This window comes from Phaethon lepturus, unplaced genomic scaffold (genome assembly GCF_000687285.1).
Source record: "Phaethon lepturus isolate BGI_N335 unplaced genomic scaffold, ASM68728v1 scaffold13603, whole genome shotgun sequence".
Taxonomy (NCBI): Eukaryota; Metazoa; Chordata; class Aves; order Phaethontiformes; family Phaethontidae; genus Phaethon; species Phaethon lepturus.
The window spans coordinates 7,842-34,803 of NW_010531426.1; the positions used below are offsets into that span (position 1 = coordinate 7,842).

Below are 26,962 nucleotides of genomic sequence, written 5' to 3' on the forward strand. Positions count from 1 at the left end.
GCCCGCAGACTTCCCACTGGCAGCAAAATCAGCCCTTCAGCATGTTCTTTGCCAAGTTACTTCACCCAAAACACGCTTTCGACAGGGACGACGGAGCCAAGGCAGCCCTTCCCTTTGCAATCGCGTGCCGTGGCAGAATGCTGACCAGAGCACGCAGCTATCTGTCAGCTTGACGAAACGTGTCGCGTGTAAAACTGAAATTGCCCTCAAGGTATTAAAAAAAAAAAAAAAAAATCAAAGCCTCATAAAACATACATTTTATAATGCTTACCAGCCCTGATACTGCAAAGCCAGCTCATTAAGATTAAAAAAAAAAAAATCCCCTACCTCCAGCTCCATCACCTCCTCCTTTTTGTGACCCCCATGGAGATGGCTGCAAGTCCTCTGCGTTTTCACATACATATACACACAAGCATATGTGAACCTGGGATAGATTTTTTCCTAAATCACCAAAGAACCAGAAAGTCCATCCTTTTGCATGCCAAAAATGGCCATTTTTGGCAGAATCAAACATCCTCCCCAAAGCAACTAAGCAATCTGCAAAGTATTTTCCAAATGGTTGCTTTGGTGCTTGTGGTTTTTCAACATTTGCGATAGCTGATTCTCACATCCCTCTGTGTAAAAGAAGTGGGAAGATTCATGGATGTGACTAATCTGAGCAACAGTACCTTGAGAATAGAAGGGAAACTTATTTCTAAAGACTAAAATTGTAAATTCAATTTGAACCTGGAAAGTGTCCTTAAATTTACATTTTTTACACTCTGAACTCCACTGTTTCACTTAAAAACCAAAGCTAGAAAGGCTAGAGATCAGGTCTGTGCTAACAAGCAGCATCTTTCGGTGCTTGTTTTTAGCTCTGCTTCCTGAACTCAGTTTCACTGGCCAGGTCCTCAGGAGAAACTCAAATAATATCCAAACTCCTCTAGAGGCTCCAGATGATCCTTCTCTGGCAATAAAAAAGGGTGTGAAGGAAAATGCTGGAAGAATTTCTATCTGTGCCTGACAGTTGGCAATTCTGGCACAAGCTTAAGCAGGGTTAAACCTACTGCAATTCTGGGGGAAACCCTGGATAAAATTTGAATGTTGTCTTCTTCAGGAAACGTACGCTAAGAGCCAATACATTGCATGTTCAATAGCTGTGGAAAAGGAAAATCATGACAGTGCAGCAAATATAATACATTTATCCAATACACTATCTCACACAGTGGGAATAAAGTGGCAAACAAATACAGTAAATCCTGATGTAGGCACCAATGATATTTTTGGCATTAAAGTAGCATATCTGGTAAGAAGGAAGAAACCTGTACTGGGAGACATACTCCAGTGCGTGGCACGTCACCGAGTGAGGCCACGAAATCCAAAACTCAGCCTTCAGTGGCACCAGTGTTTTTCTTCCAAGTTCTTCTGCAGCAGGAAAAAGGAAGGACAGCTGGAAGACATGGGATGCTCTGGAAAGAGATAACCTTTGGAAAAGTTTTTTTGTGCTTTTAGCAACATTTATGTACAGCCTAGACTATCCCTCAGAGCCAGTCCAGAACCTGCCCCGTGGCAGGAGAGCGGAGATCGCTCCAGAGAAGTGTCCAGGCAAGGTGGCCTGGCTCACGGGACGCTGCTATTCTGCATGCTCAGGACATTTTTCATTCTTTTAAAACATAAAAAGTTCAATAATCTCCTTCCTGACCAGAGAGACTTCGTACATTTCCCAACGCGCTACTGGGCTCGGGCTACCTCGCTTACCTGTAGGCTCCTCGGCAATTACAGCACACCCACCGCCGATTTTGTAGCAAGGATCTTTTGGGTCAAGTCTACCAGTTGCGAGGTCTATGCCACACGGTCACTGCGAGAGGAAAAACCCCTTTCTTGCTGTTAAATTGGTTTGGGCAACCGCCAGGGCCCAACTTAAATGAAAGCGGACAGCAGACGTGGCACTGCCCCACAGCGTTGCTCCACGCTGCACGAAGCGCCCGCTGGGCGCCGGCTCCGACATCTCTGCAGCAAAACCTACCGGAGGTAACCTACAGCTGTTCAGCTGGCATGTACGCGGGACCGAACTGGCAAGTAAGGCGGTCACTCAAACTTTCACCATTATTTTTTGCAGAGACCATGCTCAATAACCCGATGAACAGCTTCGCCGACGGGATGAACGGTTGGACTCTGCGTGTCTCTCCCCTGCACTATATTTCTATGCAATCTGAAATAAAAATTGAAATCTAAAATTGATCCGGCTTCCTAGTCCCGTTCTCTTTATTTTTGCCACCTGTCATATTCTGCCAAAATTAAACAAGAGCTGAAGTTGGAAAACCGCAGAAGAAAGCGGGCACCAAGCCAACGTGTAACAACGCCACCTGAAAGGAGGACTACAGCGGTACCCACAACGTTGCACCGTTTGGCATCGTCCCTCCGTTCTTCGCAGGATGACGGACGGTGGGAAGATGCTGAGCACAGTCAGGGAGAAAATGAGAACAAGGCAGAGCTCTGACAGCTCACCTCTGACTAAAAGAGGATGTCAAATGTGAAATTGTTGAAATTTTTTTCCCTTAGAGGAAGACTGTAAATGATACTAATTGACCTTTTCAAGCGCTCCAGATGAGGCGGGGAAAGCGCACAGAGGGCACGTTTTCTTCTGCCCTCTATTTGTGGGCTACATTCTACTCATTTTAGTGAAAACCCAACTTTCTCACCAGAACCTGGGGGAAGTCTGCAGACGTTCACTAGCAAAAAACAGTTGGGTAATAACTGAATTTTTTTTCTTAGCATAGAACTGACCTTGAATCGTGAAACGAGTCATTCTTCTCTTACACCGACGGTCTTCTCCTGTCCAAAGCAAGAGAGAGCAACGAGCGCACCCGCACGTGTGCCCGCGGGCACTTCTGCGACTGAGCCAGCAAGAAAGGGAAGAGCGCTTAAGTTCATGCACATTTTTATTGAGTAGTAATATAAAATGCTTCTTTCATTGTTACAAGTGCATGCTTTGATTGCCAACATTTCGAAGTCAAATTACAAAGGCAAGGCTGTAGGCTGTAGTGAATTACTTGGGCACTTATACAATTGTTAAAAAATATCAATGGACTGTTTTGTTTTGTTTCTTTTTCTTTTTTAGAATGAACCAGTTGAAACCCGTAACTGATATACAAAGGGAAAAAAGTGAAAAAATTACACATTTCGTGGCACATGACAGAACAGAACAAAATGACTAAACCATTATGACATTAACAGTTATCATGCATTTAGAATTTCACATGTAACTACAAACTTATTTAAATTTCACAAGGTTTGCTAAACATGCTACCCATCTATATGTGCACTGACAAGCTTATGTTAAAAACTTTAAGAATACTCTCCCCTTAGATTTTTCAAAGCTTTTTTTTGATTACAAAATTTCAAAGGCATTAAGCATTTTTTTTAGAGAATATAAAGTACGCCAGTATACATACATTTCCAGTATAAGTCAGACCACTAAGCGCATTACAGTCCCATACAGGCCTATACAGCCATTTTTTCTTAAAAAACATGCATAGGCAGATTTTTACAGAATATAGATGCTTTTCACTGCACTTAATATGGTGTCTTGTTCACTATACTTAAAAATGCACCACTCATAAATATTTAAATTCAGCAAGCCACAACCAAGACTTGATTTACCAAAAAAACCCAGAAAACCCCCCAAACCAAACCCCCCTAAATATAAACAGCAAAAAAAAGATATATGTTATCATTATTCCAGTTTTTTTTTAAACAAAGAAAAGGATAATTGCTGCCAAATTAGTAAGATAAGTGTTATATTTAAAGAAGGGCATTGAAGCACACTAAAGAAACCTGAGGTAAGCATAATCTGTACAAAATTAAACTGTCGCGCTCTCTCGCTCTCTCACTCTCTCTCTCTATCTTTTTTTTTTTGGCATTTTAAACAAATTTCCAACATTCTCTTTTTTTTTTTCTTTTTTTCCCGCTGTATTTTTAAAGACTGCCTAATTTATTTCATAGCCATTGTCTGACAAGAGTAGCAAAACATTATCAATAAATAGTCCTTATTTAGTTTGTACATTTTGTTAAAAATGTTTCGATGTTGTCCATGTTTAGTGCTGCAACTGTAAACGTACGATAGTTAGTAAGAAATTAAACAAAGTTTTCATGTCCAGTAACATAATAAAAGGCCTTTCAGTAACATATCTAGACGTTCCCAATGCAGTAGGAAAACATGTTCATTCCCCTAACTTTGCAATATATACCAGCACAAGCTTTCATTTTTCTACAAGCATTTTAAAGGCATATCCAAAGGAGGTGTCTCTCCTCCCTCCCCCCCAAATTAAAGTTGACGATCTCTTCGTAGATGATTTTTGTAAACTGAATCCAACACCTGGCCCCCAGAGCAAGTAAGCTATTATCAGAGGCAAGAACATCCCACTGCTGATGCGCAGCAACCCCATCGCACCCCGCAGCTCAGCCCCCCTCCCAGGCAGCCGTCACTGAATATTGCTGCTATTGCTGCCGTTGCTGTCCGTGCCATTAGTCTCTGTGGAGATTGCCTTGTTGATGGAGTTAAGGTTGGCATCGGATGGCACGTCTCTGCGCGGAGGCATTCGCTCATTAATTCGATCTAAGCCTTTGGCCTCTTCGAAGCTAGTGATCTTATGCTGGGGTGAAAATCCTTTGATAGCTAAATAAAGGATTATTAAAAAGTAAAATTAGCAAGGTAAAACTCCCGGCAGCTTTTCCCCCAACTTAGCAATGAGTGCGAAAGTCCTTCTTTGCGAAGGCGGCAACGAGAAGATCTGACAACACGACCGACTCCTTACCGTACTCAGAAAGAGCTGGGCGGGGGGGATAACCACCACCGTCTCTTGCAACACAACTATTTTTTTTTTCCCCAGCAACTTCCAATATTTTGTTGTCCACTGGGGTTCAGCTTAAAATGCCAAGAAGCTGACATGAAACTACAGTTTGCAATTAGGAACCATGCTTAGGGCACAGCCGTGAGCCGGTGAGCTAGCATTTGTTGTCATCACTTACAGCCTTAAAGACATCGTGCCTCGCCGTAACACCCTTAATCAGGCAAAACTCCCACTTAACTTTCAAAGACCAGGGGAAAAAGCGCTGGCCAGTTACCGATAGCGATGACACGGCGAGGCCAGTCTGCAGAATATACGTGAAAGCAATGGGAGATCTGGGGCCTTATGCTCTCAACACAGGCGAGCTGCTAGTCCATCACTCGGGGCACTTACGCTCCCCGACACCTCCCTGGACTTCTAGGAAGCAGCTTGAGTCAAACAGCGGTAACGCCGTGCAACACGGACCAGGGATACCGTCATTTTGGCACATCTGTACCATTTAACTTTGGAAACGCACTGACAAAGGAGCAAAGTTCCAACTGAACCTGAGGACTTTTGACCTTCAGCGGCGACACTGGTGAGGCCACACCAACCTCAGAAGGCAGCCACAGGCTGGGGAATGTATTTGTAGAGTGTGATTTTGGTTTTTTTGGGGGTTTTGTTTTTTTTTTTTCTTCTGTCTTTAATTGAAGAGGTGAAGGTCTTTAGATTTAAAGCAAAAGAGAAAAAAGCACCGTAGGCAAACAGCGGTCACAGCTCCATAGCTAATTTGTCACAGCCTTCTGCGTGCTTTTCTCTCATCTGCGCCAAATCAATGCACTGTACTTCCAGAACTGGCACTTTTGCTATGACTATCTTAACATGCCGTAGAGCAGAAATGGTGTGTTAGTACCAGGAAACTGCCAACTCCCTGGGGAGAAAATGGTAGGGGAGTTTCAAAGATCAAATTCAATATTCCTTCCCTCCCTTTATCTTCTCTTTACCCCGAAGTACTCCTGCTCTCCTTCCAATATGCAGTCCCGACTCTGGACAAGCTGGTAACTTCTGTTAAAAAAAAAATAAAGCAAACATACCCAAAACCCCAGAACATCCCTGGTACCAAGCTACCACTCTTTGCATTTTGGGGGGGGGAGCGAGGAAAGCGTTTTCATGCTGATATTTTTATCAACCGTTCCTGTGAAAATGGATAGATCCTGTTTGCCTCAGGATTTAGTTCCTTAGCCAGTTTCACAAACATTATAGTGGGACTTCGTGAAGTGCATGGGTTTTAAAATGTATTATATTTCAACTCAGAAAAACAACAACAGCATAGTGGCGATTAGTCAAGTGAGCAGGGATGGAGCAGTGAAAAACAGAACAGGCCCTACAGTGAGTTTTTTCAAGGTTTGGTGTTTTTTTTTGTTTGTTTTGGTTTTGGTTTTTTGTTTGTTTGTTTGTTTTTTGTTCTTTATCTTCTACCACAAAAATGAAGATGTCTAACAAGCACCCAGGCCAATCCCTTAAAGCAATAGTTTAACGGATGGCCGTGTTGAAGCTGAAACACTGGCTGTGTCCTGGAGCTTGCCAGTAGCACAGCCCCGCTGTGTCACCGGGCCCTGAATCAAACTGCAGAGGGACAATTGGGAAAGGACGAACCATTTTCTCCACCGTTAGCTTCGTCTACGTAGACTAGTCGTTAACGACTATGGCTACGGTGTCTAACTAGCGAGGATGGCAAATCCAGAATTAACTTGAAGGGTACATATTGCTGGACTGGGGGCACGTTCAATCGACTGTGTTTCAAGCAGACACGTTATCGTCTGTAATACTGAGGAAGGTGCTCTGCTGTAGTTGCTGGTCAGACAACGAGTATTAGCAGTTTACATTGAGAGTATACTAAAAACACAACACATAGTCACAGAAAATCACAGAAAACAGCCAAACTGTCAACGAGAATGCACACTGCAGATTAGAGATTGCCGATAGGAATAGATAATTCCAACATAAATAGCAGCTTACTCACTGCTATTTAGAAAGCAGTTGTATTTTCTCTTACTTGCTTGTTCTGTAATTTTATTCACTGCTTTACAAAAATAAAAAACAAATTCAACTGGCCAAAAGGGCACATCTTACCATCGGACAGCAATCATCAGATTTTATTTTTTTTTTAATTAACTAAAAAAAAAAAAAACCCACAGAAAATTTGAGAGGGGCAAGAACAAAATACAACTGAAAAATTTTGTTTTAAAGGGGAATTCTGAAAATTCTTCTTCCAAAACTTCATAATGCTGAATGAATATTGCGCATCTACGTTGCAATACATGTTTACTCAGGTTTTAACTGTAGCACTAAAAATTGCTTACGCGTTAAATTATAGGTCTGTCAATAAAGCACCATAGTTTTCGATACCAAATGTTCAGTAATCTTCCGAGGCAGCCAGTCACTTTATATTTGTAGCTAAAATGGTGCTGGTGTTAATGGTTGCTCTAATGTAAATATCCAGTGTGTAAACTGCCACTACCAGAGGAAGCCGACATCTTGCAGACAAATGTCTCATGTTGTTTTACTTTTAAAGAGAAACAGAAACATGCTGAAGTGTAACAAAAGACCAATAAAATTTCTTTACTAGTGACCTAAAAGAAAGGAAACAAACTGAAGCAAAAAAGAAAAAGGGAAAAAAAACCCAACAAAACCAGAAAATTTTATAAAAAGCTGCGTGTTCTCCTTGACCAGAGATGGCTGAGGATGGTTTGAGGCGAGATAAGCGCACGGCTTTTGCGCTATGTGTCACAGAGCATTTACGAGCTGCTGCCGAGTTATGTCCCATGAAATCCAAGTCCCCTGATCTCCTCCTGTGGCATTACTCAGTGCTCAGTTCAACATACAGCAATTCCAACGTGATTGTAACTTCCAGAAAGGAGAAAAAAAAAAGAAAACCACCACGACAGCAGCAACGGAAAAAAACCACCAAAAAACATTTTCCCCTTTAAAGCAATTACATTTTGGTTAATACCGAGCCACAATTGTTAGCCCAACACCCACACAATCTGTACAAGCTACAGCAAAATGAATACACCCAGCAGAGCCCTTATCTGTTGTGGCACCAACAGAAAGGGGACTGGCCAATTTACCTTCATCAGCCTCAATAGCCTCAACAGTAGCTGAAGAGAAGAAAGGGGTAGCAAAACGAATGAGAAAAATGAGCAAAGGGTTTTAACTCTAAGAACAAGTCAGTGAATAGCAAAGGAGCTACAACACTAATGTTACGGTAAGTGCTGGATTTTGGCAAAACAGACATACACAGAAATGCTTACACAAAAACAGTAACTCACAGATTGAATTAAGCTATAGTTTGTTCTGAAGCAGAAGTTTCACAAACTAAAAGTTTTTAAAGACACATTTGAGTAGTTTTCTTTTGACTCGAAAGAACTACAAAATGAAAATGTCTTCCATATTGCACATCTGACCTGAAAAGGTCATTGTATAATTCTCCCAGCTTTGAATAAAAGCAGTTTGATTTGCCCTGTCAAAAGAGAATGAAAAATGGCATAAAGCCATCACACAAAATTCATACCACTTACAAGATCAGCTTGAAAAGTATTAGCTGCCAGTACAAGGCAAAAGAGCCACATACACAACTTCTCAGAATGTTTTTCTTCTCTTGTCTGACTAAAAGAAACCTCCCCACAGCACGGGACAGAGTTTGCTCAGACAGCTGTGCCTCTGCTTGCAATCTCGCCCGGTCTGCTCCAGCTGTAAATATCCTTTTTTTGTCAACCCTGTCTCTGAAAACAGCATTCTTCTAATATTTTATTTGAATCAATGGACACAGGTACAAGACTGAAAGCTGTTGGACCTCCAGAATTGCAAAGCCTGGTCAGAGGGAGAAAAGTTTATAATTGGGAGGTTGCTGCAGTGTTTACGAATTACCACTGTTTTGAAACCATTCATTGTTCTTAAAGACGTAATTTCATCTGAATTCTACCCATTAGCTTTGGTATGAATTTGCTTCTATGGTCAGAGATTTAGAAGCTGATGCAAATCAGCAAATGCAATCCAATATAGCAATGGTACAGCTCAAATATTTAAAAAGAAATTTTGATTTTCAAGAACTACTCTGGTTTAGAGAATAGCTCAAGCAGCCAAGCTTTTACGAATTCCTCCTTCTTTTTGGTCTTATTTTCCTCTTTGTAAAAGCTTTTTTCATCCTCCATATAACCCAAACAATTTTTTGTTTGTAGTTAGGATGTTAAATATGGATTGAGATAAATACTAAGAGATGTATACTATTATCTTGCTGCATGGGGAAACGAGGAGCTAACCCACATGCACCAAGGTAAGCCTATGCCTCTCAAAGCTACAGAGCAAGAGACAGCAAAAATCAAGGAACAAAATTAATGCAGACTTAAAAGAAAAGGAAACATGATAAACTAGAATGAGAAATCAAAATGAATAACGAGATCCAAACCAGCACTGACACATTAGGAAAAAAATTACGACTGAAATGTATAGTTCCACAACAGAACATACTACTCATATTTTCTGTTAAAACATATGGTAATATGAATGTGTGCTTAACAGAAACTATGTAAACTTCAGATTATTTGGCGAATGGGGTACTATATGTTAAGTAACACAGAAGCTTGTGTATAGTAATGTTTTACTAAGCCAGAATACTGCAGTATGAGGAGATTTTCCTTTTAGCCTTTGTAAGAACAATTCAGACAATTTTCTCAAATTCATTTCAATTCCTAATATTTTGCCAGGGCAACAATAGCAGTTTCCTTGGACCAGATTTTCTGACAAATGTAAAGCAACTATACGGAGAAAAGCCTAGGTAAAGACCACAACCCCATTAAGAAAGGCATCCTATGGAATCATATTGCAGCATTTTCAAAGCAGAACGTTACTATGTCCGTAACACACAAGTCATCAAAACCAAAAAAGGGAAGGGAAAAAAGGGGAAAAGAAGGTTTACCACCGTATACCTGGATCTTCTAGGTAACAGAGACAGTAAAGGGAAAAATACAGAGAAAGAATGCTCCAGGAAGGAAACAGGAAAACAAGAGGCTGAGACTGTATTAAGGTTATAAAGCATTTCTATTTCTTACATCTACCACCAACAGATCCTCAATAAGCGAGACACATTCTTGTGTGCCTGCAATATATTCTACAGCAATACACACAGAATAAAAGGAGAGCTTACAGTAGTAAATTAAATGCTTTGCAGCTCCTTATTCCAAAAGGAGTATTTCATCAAAGGCAGCCCTACTATAGACTTACAGATTTCCTGTAACAAGAAGCACTTGGTATAAAACTGAACTGTCAATCTGTGTTGGTCTACAAGGCAAGTGCGGTGGTTTGAAGAGCCTCCCTTCACTTGGGCTTAAATCAGAGTGAAATTGTTCTCATGCTGTCACCTAGAATTGCTAGGAGAGAAAACCTAATTCTAGAGCTATTTTCCATTGGTGATTCTCTAAGAACAAATCAGATAAAATAAGAGTTTGAGTGTCATTATCTAAGCTGAACCTTCAGTACTCTGTGTATCAAAGGCTGCTCTTGAAAGAGCCCAAAAAGATGCTGTAAACTGTGGAAAGAGCGCACTTCACATGCAGTGCTGATCCACCATTCTGAACAGTTGATTTTCAGGGACTTTTTTCCCCCCTCTTTCTCTGAAAATCAGTGGTACGTAATAAGTCTTGAGAAGTGGCCTTACATGAACTGCTCACAAATGCTCCAGTACAACAAGCCGCCTGTCTTAGTCTGTCCTTTGTTTTTTTCTGAGAAGACTGTGGTTATTTTTCTTGGGTTCTGCAGTTGAAAACCGATTGGTTTTTTTATACATAATGACACACACAGGCAAACATGCTTACCGCTTTGCAGTGTTTGTTTTCCTCCAGAGAGCACACCACTGGGCAGCATTCCTGTTGGAGTCAAACCTTTCAGCGTCAGCACACTTTCACTCTCTTCTCTGCAGAAGGAAAAAAAACACAACCCAAAAGTAAATAACTGTCGTCTTTTTAAACACAGAACACGTTTTAAACACCTTAAGCTACACCTGCCCTGCAATGATTTGGTTATCTCCAATCTCCTTACCGGCACAGACTGAATCCGGTGATAACACCAGCACCAGTTAACCAGTGCAGTTCCCCCTACTGCTATGTGAGTCACTCACCTTTGCACCACACCGTACACACACTCCCACTATAGTTAATACTATAACCTGCATCTACAAAACAATGTATGACATACATTTGAAAATAAATAAATAAATAAAAATATATACACATAAAACTGCAAACTTGATAGGAAGAGGATCAGAGGAGCAGTTATTGCCAACAATGTGTTTATGTGTCTTATACCATGTGGTCCCAAATCAACTTAAATTGTTTTGCTTTTGTCTATACTAGCAGTCAGGTGCATTATTTATTCATGATCATCAGACGTTTAAAAGAAAAGCAGCTAAAAGCTCATTAAAATTAATAAGCACTTCCACCCTTACTAGCACTGTTCTAAATAGTTTTGTATGCTAGAAGTGATGGTGGACTCAAGAAAAATGTTTTAGGAAACCTAAATATGTTTTGACGGTCTTCAAACACATATAGTCTATAATATACGGTGAGAGGAACACAACAGCTTTATCCAGGCAAGCCGTTAAATACAGCCTTCTATGAGCACTGTAATGCTGTCTGTGATGACATACTTTCTCAGCAGCAAAATTGACCCCAATTCTTTTAGAGAAACCTATTTTGAAGTACTTTACTTTGAAATATATAATGACATTAAGCTGAAGGAAGCACAAAAAGACAGAATTTAGTTCCACATTCACTTGAGGATAATGTGGTTTTGTCTATCAAAACTGTCTCTCAGCAATTCTACTACTTACAATTTTCTTGAGACCTACGTGCCCTGAATTACTCACATATTTCAAACAACTCTTGTTACCTACTACATATACTCTTCAAGATCTACTTTTAGTTTGAAAATTATTCTCCTTGTACACAGTTTTCTTTCTGTAATAGTAAAAATCAAATTGTGACTGTTTTCCTTGCAAGTTTCCTAAGCAATTAGAACTAATGCAACAGCAAAATATTTCCAGAATTTACACAGTACTTTCATCATCAAGAAGTACACACCAAAATTTTTGCTTTCTCTTGATTATTTCCTTCTGCCAGCAAATGCATAATCTGCATTTTCAATTCAGCCCTTCTCATCTCTCTTTTGTTTTTTTATTAAACCGCAATGAGACTTTAAGCTTCACCTTCATAGGATAAGTTTATTCACTGTATTTTTACCATCTTTAAACCACATGTTCCCAAGAACTCTCTGTATCACAAATTTTGAGATTTTTTTAGCCTTCAGTGTTCCTATTTTCTATTTGATATCCTTTACTTCCATTTTAAAAAAAGGAAAAGAAACTGGTTAAATATTTTATTTACCTCCCTCCTGTCTAAATACACCCGAACAAAAGTCAGACTTGAGAAGAGAGGCAATGACAGGGAATCATGAGAACTTTCACTGAGCTTAAGCCAATATTTCTATGATGGTTATTCTCGGCAAAGCTCATTTATAACCTTTGAAACTCAATACAACATTACTTTGAGATCTAATTTTGAGAGTAAAGTGGCTGAAATGATCTGTCTCACACTCAGGTTACATCCTTGAGGAAGGTGGCCACTCCGGCTCGGAGAAGAGACATTCGACTGCGTCCTTCGAAGGTGGTCACATAAGGTGCTGATTGTTTGGAAACATTTTTCAAGAATTAGTGAAATAAGTTTCATAAACCAGCAATGATTCAAACAGGAACTTCAAAGGTTTCTGAAATAGGCTGGTTTAGATGATGGTGTCACCAGTCTTTGCAAGGTTATACACAGCCATCAGACATTTGTGCGTTAAATGTGAATTGTGCTGGCAAGACAGAAAAAATAACCCAGGCAATTCTATAGGAACAGTATCTGCAAGATTCACCTCGTGTAATCTTTGCTGTCTAGAAGCCTGGCACCTAGCTGAGGAGAATCAACTTTTCCCAGCAAAAGAGAAGAAAAGGTACTGCTGGGGGTGCAGTGGTGGTTGGGATGAAACGTCACTCATCCCCTGGAACCCTGGTCAGCAAAAATGCCCATTGGAGGTACCTGTTCATTTGCCGATTACACCTCCGAACACAGCAAGGATGCGCTGTATTTGCTGGTTAAAGATAAGGGAGAACAAATATACTCTTCATCTTCAGTCCTTTCTGCAAAGTTTTACGGTCAATCAGTAACTAAGAACTGCAAAAGGCTCAGCAGCTTCAGTGAGTGAACCACTGGCTTCTCCTCTACCAGATAGAGTCTATTCTGGTCTTCTGGAGATTTTTGGATGCATGTGATAGGGGTAAAAGATTGTCTCATGAACAACTCTTGAGATGAATTTGACTGCTTTTCAGGGAAAGATCAAGACTGATTTCCATCAGTGCCTTAAAATGTGTTTTTTTGTGAAATAATTTAAGAGGGCTCAAAGTTTCAAACGGTGCTAAAACCCTAAGCTATGAGGCTTGTGCATATCACTTTAGACAGGGCATGTGCAAGAATTACCCTGTACCCTTCTTCCATCCCTGAAACCACTGAAAAGTTTCTGCCCTATAGTTCCCTTTGAAAAAGTCTTTGACATATAGGTGATGTCAATCATCTACAAGTTATTAAAACAAAATATATCAGCTGAACAATATTCAAAATTCAATTTCAGGTCCTTCTGCATATTGTAGTCCACATTTCTGTTGAATTAATCCTGTATTTCAAAAGGTGCTCCACAACAAAATACAGGGGATCCCGAAGCTGCAGTTCAAGGTTATGGGAGGAAGCCAGGTTTCCCAAACTTTGTTTGCTCCACTATCATCAGAGAAAAATAATCATGCTGTTTTATGAAGGTGGTGGCAATGTCAGCTCCAGGCTCTCTGCCAGACTTGGTACAGGGGAGCAGGTGGAAATATTTGATTGCTCTTCCATCTTGCTTAGGGAAAAGGCATGATGTCAACTTCTCTTTTGCCACTTTGAAGTAGCTTGTGCATCACTAGTAATTCACATAGAACATTTTGGGAACCCCAAGTACAAAGTCCTCCATCTCAGTATGCTATTTAAAGCTATGCTGCTGCAATCCGCAACGCGTGGGCGAACTGCTGTGTCCACCTGAAGCCCCACTGACAACCAGCCCACCGCTTGCATGCTGCAGAATAGTCTCAAATGAAGCAAGTTTGAGAGTTTAATCTGAAATTAAGAGTGTATTCTTCAATTAACTATTTTTATTTCCTTTTTTTTATATCAATCATACCAACACATTTTTTAAAAATCCCTTGATTTTGTACTAACCATAATAGCCATAAACTGACTACAGCAGAGCAACATCCAGTTTTGTGAGAAACCCTCTGCTGAAAGGGAGAAAGAACTGTATTTTCTATATTTAGACCTCAGCCCAGCATAGTACAGCATGTTTTCTCTTCTGCTCGGAGACATCAGATGGAGAGTTCTAAACATTGGGAAGCAATTAGTTGCTCATGTTCCTGTGTTTGGGGGAGTGTAGCCCAAGGTAACGAGGTGCTGTTGTCTGCACAATGATTTCCTGGATTTTTAGTTAAATGAACCTAAAGCTTTCATCCTTAATCATCTTTACTCACGGCTGTAGCAACAACTGTGGGTGACAAAGTGGAACAGTTGGATTCCCTTTTAATGAGACATGATGTGCAACATACCCTTTCTCCACATTTAACTCTTGCCTCACAGTGGCTAAGAGTTAATTAGTACACTTGGTGAGCAAAAGTCTTTAAAAAAAAAAAAGGGTAATTGCAATTTTCTTTGCTGATGTCTTCTGTTTGTCTGTTTTGTGTTCAGCAAAAGCCCTCAGGAAGAATATTACTCAGAGCCATAATAAACAGTAGTATTGTATGATTAAAACAATCTTTAAAAGGTTCCAGTAAAACTCAGTTGGGTGGTATACTAAAATATCAAATTTGCTGTCTGATTAAAAGTACTCTAAGTAATCCTTCAAAGATGTCCTTTAACATCAAAAAAAATCTGAAACAGCACAAAACCTTACCTTAACACAGAGAAAACTCTAGCCATTTTTCCTATTGCTCTTATCTTGTTCCTTATAACCTCCTTTCGAGCAGCAGCTGTTGCTCCTATGGAAAACGCATTAAAAACAGTTATAGGGATTTGTAAACAATACATCACTATTCTGAACTCTAAATACAACAAACATCATATTAATGCCACGGTTTGCCAAACTAAGCCACATTTGTAGTCAAAACTGAAAATATTGGGGTTTTTTGTTATGTACAGCTCAAGACTGATCACTTTGAACAATCTAGTTATTAGTACCTTTAGAGATGTGATCCTTTTCCTGCTGCTTATTAAAGCTGCATTTTTTCCATCAATGCAAGCTAATTTTCCATTTCAAAAACATTTTCAGAGACCATACTCTTTTGAAAACAGGTTTTGTAGGAAATAGTCAAAATTCCCAAAAGATACTCAATATGAACAGTTCCCAAAAACATGAGTTAAAAGAATAAACAACAGAGTTAAAGTGTATTTCATAATCTTATCATTTTAAGTGAAAAATAATCAAGTTTCACTTAATTTTCTAAAAAGAAGTGATTGGCCAAGAGGGTCCAGTTAGGGTTTTCCTATACCTAGTTAAAAAGTATTAAAATGGTTATAAAACCTAAAGGCAGAGTCCTGAAAACCAGCATGAAATGGTAGGGATTGTGCTGGCCGGCAGTGGTTAGGAGAGTTCCATAGATGCAATTTCCTTCTCATCACTGCTATGGAGAACTCAAAATTATAATTACTTTGAAATTTGTGAACTTGCACAATGATCTGCCTTTAAAAAAACCCATATACTAGAACAGAGACTACAGTTTAGCTAAATTTGCATGTGAACTTGTTACTGGAATATCATCAAAACCTAGAATATTATCTGTGCATCCAAGAGAGAACCACCTGAATGGGAAAAGTAAATAGTACTAAGTTATCAGGAGGAGGAATTCCTTTTAAGAAGAACCCCTCGCGTCCCCAAGAAAATGCCATGTTATACTCAGTAAACCAGTTTCACTTAATTATCACAGTCATAACCACATACAGCATGAAGACTTCTCCCAAAGGTTTCTGAATGATGGGTAACCTCAGCTCATGTGGACGCTGCCTGGCAACTACTGCCCCAGAGGTTCAAGAGTGCAACCTGAAAATCACTATACCAAGGTAACGCTTCCTTCTTTGCTGCTCCAGAATTCAAGGACAAAAATGAAAATGTCTGTTTTCAGTTCCTAGCCAATCGATCCATTTTATAGAGTTTCCTTATCATGGAAGTTAAAATAGCAAAAAGGGCCAAAAATGATAGCACTGGTTATGGCAGTGGAAGGGACAGCCCCAGGGAGCTGAGGCAGCGGCTGAGCACCAGGCAGAGGACCAAGGTGTTGCTGAATGTGGGTGATGGATGCAAGAGGTGAAAAGCTGCAGAAGACAGCTACGGGGCTTTGCTGTGCACACCTGACTTCGCTGTATTTCGAGCGCAAAGTGACTTCAGTCAAACTGGCTCGTCACAGAACGCGGGCTCTGCTGAACTCAATTGGCAAAAGTCCCATTTGCTTCAGGAGCGCCACTGATTCACGTGCTGCTCCTCCTCCATGAGGTCCCAGCCGCTCTGGGCAGTGCTGGAAAGGTCCAACGCTGCTACACAGATTTGCTGGGTACTTCTCGGAGCCAATTCTGTAATAATTCTCAGTTTCAGTTTTCTCCACGCATCAACAAGGCCAAGTGCAGGGTCCTGTACCTGGGTTGGGGCAACCCCCAGCATCCATACAGCCTGGGGGTGAAGGGGTTGACAGCAGCCCTGCCAAGGAGGACTTGGAAGTGCTGGTGAGTGAAAAGCTGGACACGAGCCGGCAATGTGCACTCGCAGCCCAGAAGGCCAACTGTGTCCTGGGCTGCATCCAAAGCAGTGTGGCCAGCAGGTCAAGGGAGGTGATTCTGCCCCTCTACTCCACTCTCATGAGACCCCACCTGGAGTCCTGCGTCCAGCTCTGGAGCCCTCAGCACAGGAAAGACATGGACCTGTTGGAGTGGGTCCAGAGGCGGCCACAAAAACAATCAGACGGATGGAACAGCTCTGCTATGAGGACAGGCTCAGAGAGTTGGGGTTGTTCAGCCTGGAGAAGAGAAGGCTCCAGGGAGACCTCATTGCAGCCTTCCAGTACTTAAAGGGAGTTTGATAGGAAAGATGGGGACAGACTTTTTAGCAGGGCCTGGAGCAATAGGACAAGGAGTAATGGTTTTAAACTAAAGGAGGGTTGATTTGGACTAGATGTAAGGAAGAAATTTTTCACAATGAGGGTGGTGAAACACTGGAACAGGTTGCCCAGACAGGTGGTAGATGCCCCATCCCTGGAAATGTTCAAGGCCAGGTTGGACGGGGCTCTGAGCAACCTGATCTAGTAGAAGATGTCCCTGCTTATTGCAGGGGGGTTGGACTAGATGACCTTTAAAGGTGCCTTTCAACCCAAACTGTTCTACGATTCTCTCTCTGCTGATGGTAGCGCCGGAGCTCTACTATCAGGCACTGTCACCTTTCCTACTGCAGATTTCTCAACTACAATTAAACTTGTAGCAGAGCTGCTTGTGGGGTCGTGTGTCCCTGACCAGCCTGTGTACAAACAGTCCACATGAGCCACCTCATCTGTACTCACGGCTATCACAGTCTGCACACTCAAATGTTGATAATTGTATGCTTAAGTGCTGGGGTACATTCATATGTCTGCTTAGGAACGTAAACTAGATGTCTTACAATCACACGTGCTACTTCTGCATGCATCCATCTTTTGGGGCAGCTATTAAATGCGCAATTTATAAGCGTTTCTAATTGTCCTTCTAGACAGTCTTGAAATTATGAGCCTGTATCTAGGCAGCTATTAAACGCGCAATTTATAAGCGTTTCTAATTGTCCTCCTAGACAGTCTTGAAATTATGAGCCTGTATCTTTAAGTTCAAACTAAAAGAAACTATGCTCAGAACGATAGCTTCAAATCTCCCACATGTAAAGATGAAAATTTAAAGAAAAGATACAAAAGATATAAAGACAAAAATATAAAGATATAAAGTCTTAGGCATAAATGTCTACTTTTAGACACTAAGGAGTGGCAGAAACAGCTGTAATTCAGTTGTATCTGAATTAAATATAATATATTCATAACAGCTTAATGAAAAATTTAAATTAAACAGCAATTAATTCAGTTGGGTTCTTCAGGAAATAGAGAGGGTATATTCCTGCCTCAGTTCCTATGATCTCACTGAATTGCACTCTGAAGATACATGAGACACAGTTTTCATCCTTTTTTTACCCTGAAAGCACTTAAACACAGTTTGTCTTTTTTTTTCCTCTGTGTCACTATCTCTATTTCTTTATTACAAACCCATACAGTTCTAGTAGATTTTGTTAAGTATATTTGAGTTTTTCAGTAACTGTTTAACTTCCAGAAGAGTTGAGAACTGAAAACTCAAAATATAATTTATGACTAAAGTGAAATACAATGCCCTATACTTAAATATAAAGTAAGAATGTTAAAAAAAAAACTTAATAATAAAATACAACAAGCTCAAAGGGAGCATTTTGTTTCTCATCAATACACATGAAAGGTTACTAAAAATAAACTTAAAAAGGTTGTGGTCTTCACTGAATTTCCTAATTTGTAACATCTGTGAAAATGCCTTAAAATATTCTCTGTTTTTTAAAGATTAGTAATTATTTTATCCTATTTGTTTTTTTTAAACATTATTTGCTAAATAATGCACCTGATATTCACACTGTTTTGTTGCCTTGTTAGTTTTGACTGAATACTACTAACCTGATATACTATTTGGATTCCCTAACTATTTACACTTAAATCTTAGACTCACATTTCAAGTGTGAATACTCCAGTTTAGTATTCTGAAATTCACTATTACTGCAAATCCTTATGAATTATTTCAGCTACATTTAAACATACACTTATGCGAAAGTAAACGGGTCATAACTTGAGAGCTGACTATGGATAAAATGGTTAATTGTAGCCTTTGCAAACATTGCTCAATATCCTCTTAAGTTTTTTATTTTTCTTTCAATATCTAAACAAACCCCACCTGCATGAAGGAACTTAAAAAACACATCACGAACACAGCTAAGTTTAAAATTGGAGTGGACAAATTATTTGGGAGGTAGAATAAAAGCGCTGAATCTTATTTCAGTAATTTAACAAGTTCTATTGGGTTTTGGATTTGTGGTATCCAAACACAGATCTTGGAAGCTTATATGTAGGAATTATGTGAAATGTAATTTAGACCTTCAGATTAAGAAGCAGAACAATGAAAAAAAAGACCATAAACTCTGAAAATATTCTGAGATGTAGGATTGAACAGCTAGAAAACAATACTGAGTAAAAGAGCCAACCCCAAATTTCTCACTGGTATCCTAATATTTTATATATTACCTAATTAAGCATTAGGAAAAATCAATGAAACTTAAGCCTTCCAACTTATTGAATACCTTTCTTCTGTGCATGAATGGGATCTTCTTATGAATTCCAAAAGAGGGGGGAAAGAAAAAGATCAGTGATGTTTGTAGAATGAAAATAAAAAAAGAATACAGAACATTTGACAACATCAATGGAAATGCAATGTTTAAGTAACGTCTGAAAAACAGAAAAGAAAGAAATTAGGCAGGGAAAATCCAAAAGGAAAGAATCAGATTGAGAACAATGGTGTGTGGGGGGGAAACCAAACCTTTTCAGCTTAAAGCTTTGTTAGTAGGTTTTGCAGGAAACCAACATGCAGGCAGAAGACGAGCAGCGAAGCTTTGCCTTGGTGTTAGCACCCCTTGAATGCATACTTTCTCCTACGTTATTGCAGCTGCTTTGGTAAGGATCAATCGCTTCTCCAAAGCAGCCCCCCCCGAGCTTATTTGGGGTGTGCCTGCCTGATGACACCTCTTTTCTTCAAGGAATCAAGATAATTCTTCCAGTTTGTTTACGTCTGATATCTGAAAGAATAGCTTACCACCATAGATGAGTCTGCTACGTCTACCAAAATCTGCGCTATCTACCGCACACATGCATCTGTTCAAACGGTCCAGCAGATTACAGTTATCAAATCCGACCACCACCGTGGTACGAGGTATTGCATTTGAAAATCCACTATTTCTGAGAGCAAGACCAGTGCAGCAGCTTGTGCCCAGGCACACCTGCAGGGCGAGACGTGGTTTTGAGGGCGCTGGTTACCTCGCGCACACCGATAGCTGGGTCCAGAGGCAGAGCACACCAAGATGCTGTAGTGTGGTTCACATGAAAAATGCTTTGGGCTCGGAAACAACTACACCTGGCCGAATAAATGAATGAATGAATAAAAAGATCACATTAAAATGTCGCTCTGCCACCAACTCACAGAGGACAGGCAGGTAGCCCGACCTTGCCGGTTTAGAGGAAGAACAAGCATAAACCGGTGGGAAACACCCTCCATTTCTCTCCTAGTTAAAAATTAACTCATTGAAAAGCTAAGACTCTCTCATCTGCCCTGTTAGTATCACGAACACCTTGACCGAGGCATTGGTAGGTAACCGAGACCTACTGGGGAGGCTTTTGCTTCGCCGGAATCGGCCCCTGCGTTCGCTGGCGCAGGGCTCGCCCCAGCTGCAGTTCGTTGCACCGCGGGGCTGTGGCACGGCCCTGTGGCTACGCCCCTGCCCACAGCTGATCCCGGTTTTGGTGGCGGGAGGTGTTCGACTTGGTCAGTCTCTCTGGGCTCAGACTACGGCACCGTACCGGGGCAGCCGCAGTGCTGCGGCTAGCGGGGTGGCCGGCGGGCGTCTTGCGCCCCCTGCCGGGGCCAGCCGCAGTGCTGCGGCTAGCGGTGTGGCAGCGGCTTCTCCAGGAGAAGGCTGTGAGCTACAGTGCTGAAGGCAATACAAAAATGAATGCAGGTGATTTAGGAGCGTCTTTACGCCAAATCGCGATAGCGATGCGCAGAAAGCAAGCAGCGCGCTTGCGTCAAGTTGTCTATTACATTATTGCACCCTTTTAATTAGCAGCTTACTTTTTTCAATCAAATGCATGAGGCCAGAAATGTCGCTAATAAACCAGGACCCTACATGCTGGCTAGGTGGAAGCATTTGCAGCTCCTGTTGCTAAGTGATATGTTTGATGCACTAACCATACAGCACACGAGCTAACGTTAACCCGAGACATTTTTTGCTGGATCAGATTATGTTGCACCAAACAGGAAAGAGAAAGTACAGCAAGAGGAAACTATCAGAAATAAGAAAACTTGACCTATCATATCCTCTCATTTTTAAAGCAAGTGAAACCAAAGGGCACTACGATTGCTATTCAGGCAAGCACGCACAGAAACTGCCTACAACAAATTGATCAGATCCCCACGTGTCTCCTTAAGCAAAAAAAAGAAGTGTGGGGGGGGAAGGGAACACATGCTGTTGAGCATCCTGCTCACGGCTAGATGCAACATGCATGACTCAGAACCAAAAATAATAATAATAATTTTAGAAAAAAGAACACCATGCAGTGAGGTCAGGCAATACTGATGGGGCTTTGTTTTGAAGGGGGAAGTGAGAGGGGAAGACAGAGGGCAAGAAACTGTAAGAGAAGATAACAAATGAATGATCAGTGCAAACCATAGTGATGGATCATTCTCATTACATGTGGGAACCCAGGTCAGGGCATGTTCAAACTGCAAGGAGAGAAATGGAATCAGCAGCAAGCCCTGAAAACTACTGATGATATAAAAATAAGCAATGATTTTAAAGAATCATTCCATCAAACAAAATTCATCTGCTGTTGCAGATTATCAGGCATTTCCTTCTACGGGAAATACTGCTAAAGAAAAATGTCAGTGGGAAAACAGGGCTGTACTTCTGCAGTCCTCCAAGGAAGCTGGACAAAAATTATTGAAGAAGAATAGTAGTAGTTCAACATTTCCACAAGACTGTCAATATACAGCCCTTACAGATACAGTTTTGAGCTGATAATCATTCCAGTCTGTTTCATCAAGAACACAAAAGTAGTTTCTCTCCCAAAAAGACAAGGCTCTAAGGAGAAAAAAAATAATAAGAAAGGTAACTCAACTACCTCCAAGAGGAAGAAGATTTTTCTTTGTCGTACAGATAATAAATCAGAACCCACCAGGAAATCATTAAAGGTACCAGACTCTTCAAATTTAAAATCAACCCTCAAATTTACTTTTATGCCCCAATCTCCTTCAGCGTCTTCCATGTTGTCCTGGTTTCAACCAGGATAGAGCTGGTTTTCTTCACAGAATCCAGTGTGAGACTGTGTTTTGGATTTGGGATGAGAAACTGTTGATAATGTGCTGATGTTTTGGGTTGTTGCTGAGCAGTTTCAGCGTCTTCCATGTGCACGACCCCCACGAGCCCACCGCTTCCAGCGGGCCGGCGGTACCAGTGGGCACCCACAGCGAGCTGCAGCACCAGTGCCACAGATCCCATTTTACAGCTCTAAGGGGATTACCCGGGAAAGCAGACGTGACCGTATGCCAGCTCTGGTTTTAGCTACACATGCTAAAGGAGACGACATTTCTAACGTCTTCCTTAATGGAATGTTTTACACAGAGAAATCATTCGTACAGAAAAAAAAACCCTGAAAGCAGACTTAGACAACAGCGTTAGCATCACAGTACCAGGAACGGTTTAGTGATTCCTCCTCTGGAAACTTTAACGCCATTAGATACCATTATGCAGCGCACACACACACGCAAGCCCAGAGGATTTCCAGCCCGTCTCCCTGCTCGGACACCCGCAACGCTGCACACACCATGTTTGGAGCAGCGTCCTGGTCAAACTCCCGAGGAGACGGGGAAGGGTGGGGGGGTTCGCCCTCCTCCCAGAAAAACCGCCGCAGACGCAGAGACCCCCTGCAGCCGGAGAGGGCTGCCATCCCTGCAGACCCCGAACGCCGCCCCACCCCTGACCCTGCTTTTGAAAACGGGCTCCTGAACTGCAACTTCAGCTTGTGAACGCTGGCGTGCTGGAACGTTAGCCAAGGGCTACAGGCGCTGGCCTCTGGATGCTCAATGGAGGCTTGCAGAACAACTTTACAAGAAGGTATTAGGCCAACGCTGAATTAATTTAAAAATCCTTCCCATAAAGCCTTCGCTTTGGCATCGCATTCGGTGGGATTTCAGCCTGCGCTTAAGTGCTTTCTTGAGCCAAGGGTTTTAAGCACATGGTCTTGTTGCTACTGTATTTAATTTGACACAGTTTTTACTCACTGTATGGCTCTGTACTGTTTCACACGCTGCTTTAATTACACAGTAGCTACTTATTTAAATTTCATGAGACAAAAATTGGGCACAATATTCAAACAGGTGTTTTCTTCTCTCCACTGATTACTGGTTTCAATAAATTCAGTCTTTGTCCCAAGTCCTGCAAGATAATTGTTCACGTCCACACTCCATGGCGGATGCAGAACAGGGAATTCCATCTGGCTTTTCAGAGTAAAATTAAAGCAGTATCATCCATACCCTTCTTCTCCATCGCAAAAGAAAACATTTGTCAAAACCTGTGATCTAGCTTCCTCTTCCAAAGATTAAAAATAAAGATTTTGAGAGAGAAGTTTAATAATTAATTACAACTTCATTAAATATTTGTCTCACTTGAAAGTTCTCCATTCTCCCTGTTCATTTATTCTACCTACAAACATCTTGAGAATATTAGGTAGTGCTAGATTTTTCAAGGTTCTTTTTAAATTTTGTAATATTTCTGTATTTTTACTACCTTTTTTTTTTTTTTTAAACACTGAAAGCATTCATAGTAAGAATGTTAGGCATGCAAGGGATTTTTTTTGCTCAACTGAGAAGGGACATTCTGGAGAGCTGCAATTTATTCTTGCACAGCCTAACAGAAAATTTGTCTTATAAAATAAACTGACTGCTAAGAATCCCCAAATTGCAAGATATAAAGTATCGCTTACAGTCAAAACAACAGGTACAAGGCAACTTACATCATATAAACTCCAACACAAATGAAAACAGAAGTGACCATTCCTCTCTTTTTAACAGAAGTGTCAGGTCGGAACATTTTCTGTGTTTGGGCATCTAATTTTATAGATTCCATTGCTTCTTAAACATTTTAGATACACAAGTGCATTAATAGAGGTGGCTAATGAAATATTTCAAGAACAAGTCTTCCAACGTTGTGGTACTGATGTTCTGGAAGGAGTTCTGCAGAAGCTTACTTGCTTAAGATCATTTCATTGATATAATTAAACTTTCTGTGGGAATCCCTGGGATCTTAAGCATGAAATCAACATCTGACCCCTTCGTGACAACACCACCCAGATTTCATGGAGGGAAATACATTTTTTTTTAACCAAAAGAGTGAGACCAAGGAAAGAATTTGAATAGGGCAGAAGATCCATTAATGCTTTCCAAAGCATGCAGGGTAAGCAAATCCGCTGGCGTCTAGCACAACAGTTGCTTTCAGCAGCACAGAACTTATACAGGACTCAGAAAATTATCCCAGGGTTAGTAAATAAACTTTTAAAGTAGTTTCAAGGCAAACAATCTCAACCAAGGGCAGAAGGCTCTTACCATCAAACCCGTCTTCCTCTGTCCCCAATTCATCATCTGAGCAGATGTTCAGCACATTTACCAGCATCTCTGTCACTAAAACGGAAAACAAATGCAAAATGTTGACATTAAGCTTTGCTGGTCTGTCAGAAAGCAAACTCTAGCTGTAGTAGTGTTAATGAAAATTCAGTACAGAAATGGCACCCACTTTTTAAACAACATGACTTTGTTTTATGCATGTAATAATATAAGCTTGAAGTGTCTTCTGTAGTTAATAAAAGGTACAGGTTTCCATAAGATTTGTTCCAAATACAATGAACACCACAACAAATGGACCTTAAAAAAAAAAAAAAGTGTTCACATCTCTCTTTTTGCAATTGCCAACCAACTAGGTAACTTTTGTTCTCTCCCCCTCAATACATTTTTGCCTTTCACTCAACTTGGACAACAGAACTGCTCACTCTCCTCTTGCTCCTACATTGCAGTAGGATTTAATTTCCCTGCTCAGCAAATGGAATGACACTTCAATTGAAAAAGTTACAGCAAGAGGGATCATAGAACATTTATTTATTTATCCAGGTTTTGGACACTATACTTTCAGGTCAACAAAACATTAACCCTTGTAAAGCATCCTCAAAGGAGCAGTGTCCCTTGAAATCCAGGACAAATAGACTAGATGATCGTTGTGGGTCCCTTTCAGACAGAACTATTCTATAGTCAATAGAGACATCATTATTAGTGAATTCAGAGTATATTCAGCTTGTTACTTTGCAATTTGGGCACAGAAGGGTCAGCCTCAGGCTACCCTTAACCTGGTCCCAGCTCCTTCTGGAAAGGCAATAGTGAGACACTAACCAAAGTAAGAACAGCCAAAGAAAACCCCAGCAAAAATCACAACCAAGGAAATGTAATTAAAAGGTCAAAAGAGCCAAAGTTACAAGGTAAAATGTGAAATCATTAGCAGATTGAGAAAAACTCCACTACATCTACATGTAGTAAGCATCATTAAAAGGGTTACCAGGCATGTCTAGTCTTGCACTAGCTACACAGGTTGAAACTTTATTTTTTTTAATCAAGTGGTTATTAAAATCCTCTTCTGTGACAACTATGATGGCTTGGAACATTAGAAGGGTGGGACAAAGCTGTATTTTTCCTACCTTAGTGAACGATTTAACATTTTCCTTTGACAGGATTAGTGGAAAGACTTTCCACATTAACAACGACCAGTGAAACTAACAGCTTCCTACCTTGGTTGCCCTTTGAGGGGAAAAAAAAAAGTATCTATAAAAAAAAGGAAATAAATAAAAAGCAGTGTAGAACATCGACCCTTACATCCATGAGTTTGGTTTTGCAGAGAAAGGGAAAACACTGATTTCATTTCTCGGGGCTCTAAAATGTCAAAGCACTTGGTAAGAGTAAACACTGGGAAGACATGAAGGAGAAAAACCAAACAAACAAATAAGAAAAAAGAAGGAGGAACGTCCACGGTCTCAGAACCTCAACAAATCTGACAGTACATCTTGCAGCCCCACCTGAGGAGACCACTGATGAAAAGCCTCTGAAAAAATGACCTTACAGAACATCTTACAGGACTGCAATGTGTATGGAGAACAGGCCCATCCTAAAAATGGCCTGGCTGAGTTTATGGCCAAAGAAAATGAAAGCGTTTGTATCTGCTTCACAAGAGCCTGCAACACGCGTCAGTGTGGATTATGTAATGTCTCCATTAGTGGAAACAGCTGTCTATTCTTTGTTAATCCCTATTTCATTGTCTATCTGCTTTGTTCACAGAGACCTCAGGCATCTCACCAGAGGCTTTCGTTGTACAAAAGAGTAGCTGAAAACAAAGCCGGTCATGACTGCAGGTAAGAGCCACAGCTGGCTGTATTTCCAGTTGTCTATTAAAAGAGAACTGTTATTCCAAGCAGCTTTTAAGAGTTTATTATAGTTTTCTGGCAGTAATTGCTGTTGCAGCAATACACTATAATGGATGGATCAAAGCAAAAGCGTCATCTTGGGCCCTGAATAAAATGACTTGGGGTTTAAGCAGTTTGCATTATGTATTCATTTAATATGTTAGACCAAAGTGTTTTCATGCCTTTTGTGTGCTTGCCATTCGTTGCATGAAGTTGTCTTCAGGCAACATCAAGAACATCGTGTTTCAATGAAACATTATTTATGTTCTTTAGAGTCTTCTCGCCAGCAACGAGGCACCGTATGCCCTGGGCTGAGAAGGGGCTGGGGAGCAGGTTTTCCTTCTGCTTGCCATCTCTCTAATCAGTTAACCAGACCGGGTCTTAGCATCACCAGCTCTGTGTTTGCTGGTGAAAAAGCAACGCATCATCATCTCATCAGAAAGGTCAGCTGAGGAAGAATGTAACCATGATGTAACCATGTCTGTTGTGAGGTCTCCTGAGCAGTAAGCAATATCCAAAGGAATGACCAAGACCTTATAAAGGCACAACTAATAAGAATTTTATTCAGTGAATGTACCTCTGGCCCGCAATGCCTTAAAATTCGTTTCTACAGCAGAAACATAGTGGTATCATAGCCTGGAAAGAG

At 40.8% G+C, this 26,962-nt stretch overlaps 1 protein-coding gene across 1 annotated transcript in view; it reads right to left on the minus strand.

Moving 5' to 3' along the window:
- Positions 1 to 2,903: 2,903 nt before the first annotated feature.
- The window catches only part of LOC104618858 (serine/threonine-protein phosphatase 2B catalytic subunit alpha isoform), a gene marked incomplete at its 5' end in the record, with an annotated part of 50,180 nt that continues 26,121 nt past the window's right edge, over positions 2,904 to 26,962 (minus strand). The window contains 5 exons of the mRNA XM_010284562.1: positions 2,904 to 4,657; positions 7,940 to 7,969; positions 10,682 to 10,779; positions 14,874 to 14,958; positions 24,422 to 24,496. Of these exons, the coding sequence (XP_010282864.1) occupies positions 4,464 to 4,657; positions 7,940 to 7,969; positions 10,682 to 10,779; positions 14,874 to 14,958; positions 24,422 to 24,496 (482 nt within the window). The remainder of the gene's footprint in view (positions 4,658 to 7,939; positions 7,970 to 10,681; positions 10,780 to 14,873; positions 14,959 to 24,421; positions 24,497 to 26,962) is intronic.